General features: G+C 53.0%; 1 protein-coding gene across 1 annotated transcript in view; it reads right to left on the bottom strand.

Moving 5' to 3' along the window:
* LOC104082509 (RNA-binding protein Musashi homolog 1-like) overlaps nucleotides 1–379 on the bottom strand; it is a gene marked incomplete at its 5' end in the record, with an annotated part of 11,145 nt that overhangs the window by 1,394 nt on the left and 9,372 nt on the right. The window contains 1 exon segment of the mRNA XM_009585651.1: nucleotides 52–117. Coding sequence (XP_009583946.1) covers nucleotides 76–117 — 42 coding nt within the window.

The following is a 379-nucleotide window of genomic DNA, read 5'->3' as shown; positions in this document are numbered from 1 at the left end:
GCTCAGAACTTCACTCCTCTCATTACCCGATCCTGTTCGAAGCCCTCTTACCTCCTGCCTCCTTGGTCCCCAGCTTCAGTGATACCCATTGGTAAAAGCTGTTGCAATCAAGGGACCCTGCGAAGACAGAGTTAAAACCCCACTCTTAAGCAAACAGAAGAAAAGTGAAGGAGAATTACTACCACAACAAATTCAGTCATGGCCCAGATGCTGGAAAAGCTGGTTTCAGTTGGAGGAGCACGTCACCCTGCAGAACACTGCATCAGGGCCAAGACAGGCTCTTGGTAAGTCTGGGCCAGATCAGGGAAAGGTCTGGAGATCTGAGTGGTGGCCAGGGAGAGCCAGCGGAGCCCGGGAACGCGGGCTCCAAGTGAACTGC

This window comes from Fulmarus glacialis, unplaced genomic scaffold (assembly GCF_000690835.1).
Source record: "Fulmarus glacialis isolate BGI_N327 unplaced genomic scaffold, ASM69083v1 scaffold33219, whole genome shotgun sequence".
In the NCBI taxonomy this organism is placed as follows: domain Eukaryota; kingdom Metazoa; phylum Chordata; class Aves; order Procellariiformes; family Procellariidae; genus Fulmarus; species Fulmarus glacialis.
Note: the sequence above shows the minus strand (reverse complement) of the source record. Positions and strands in the feature narration are given on the sequence as shown.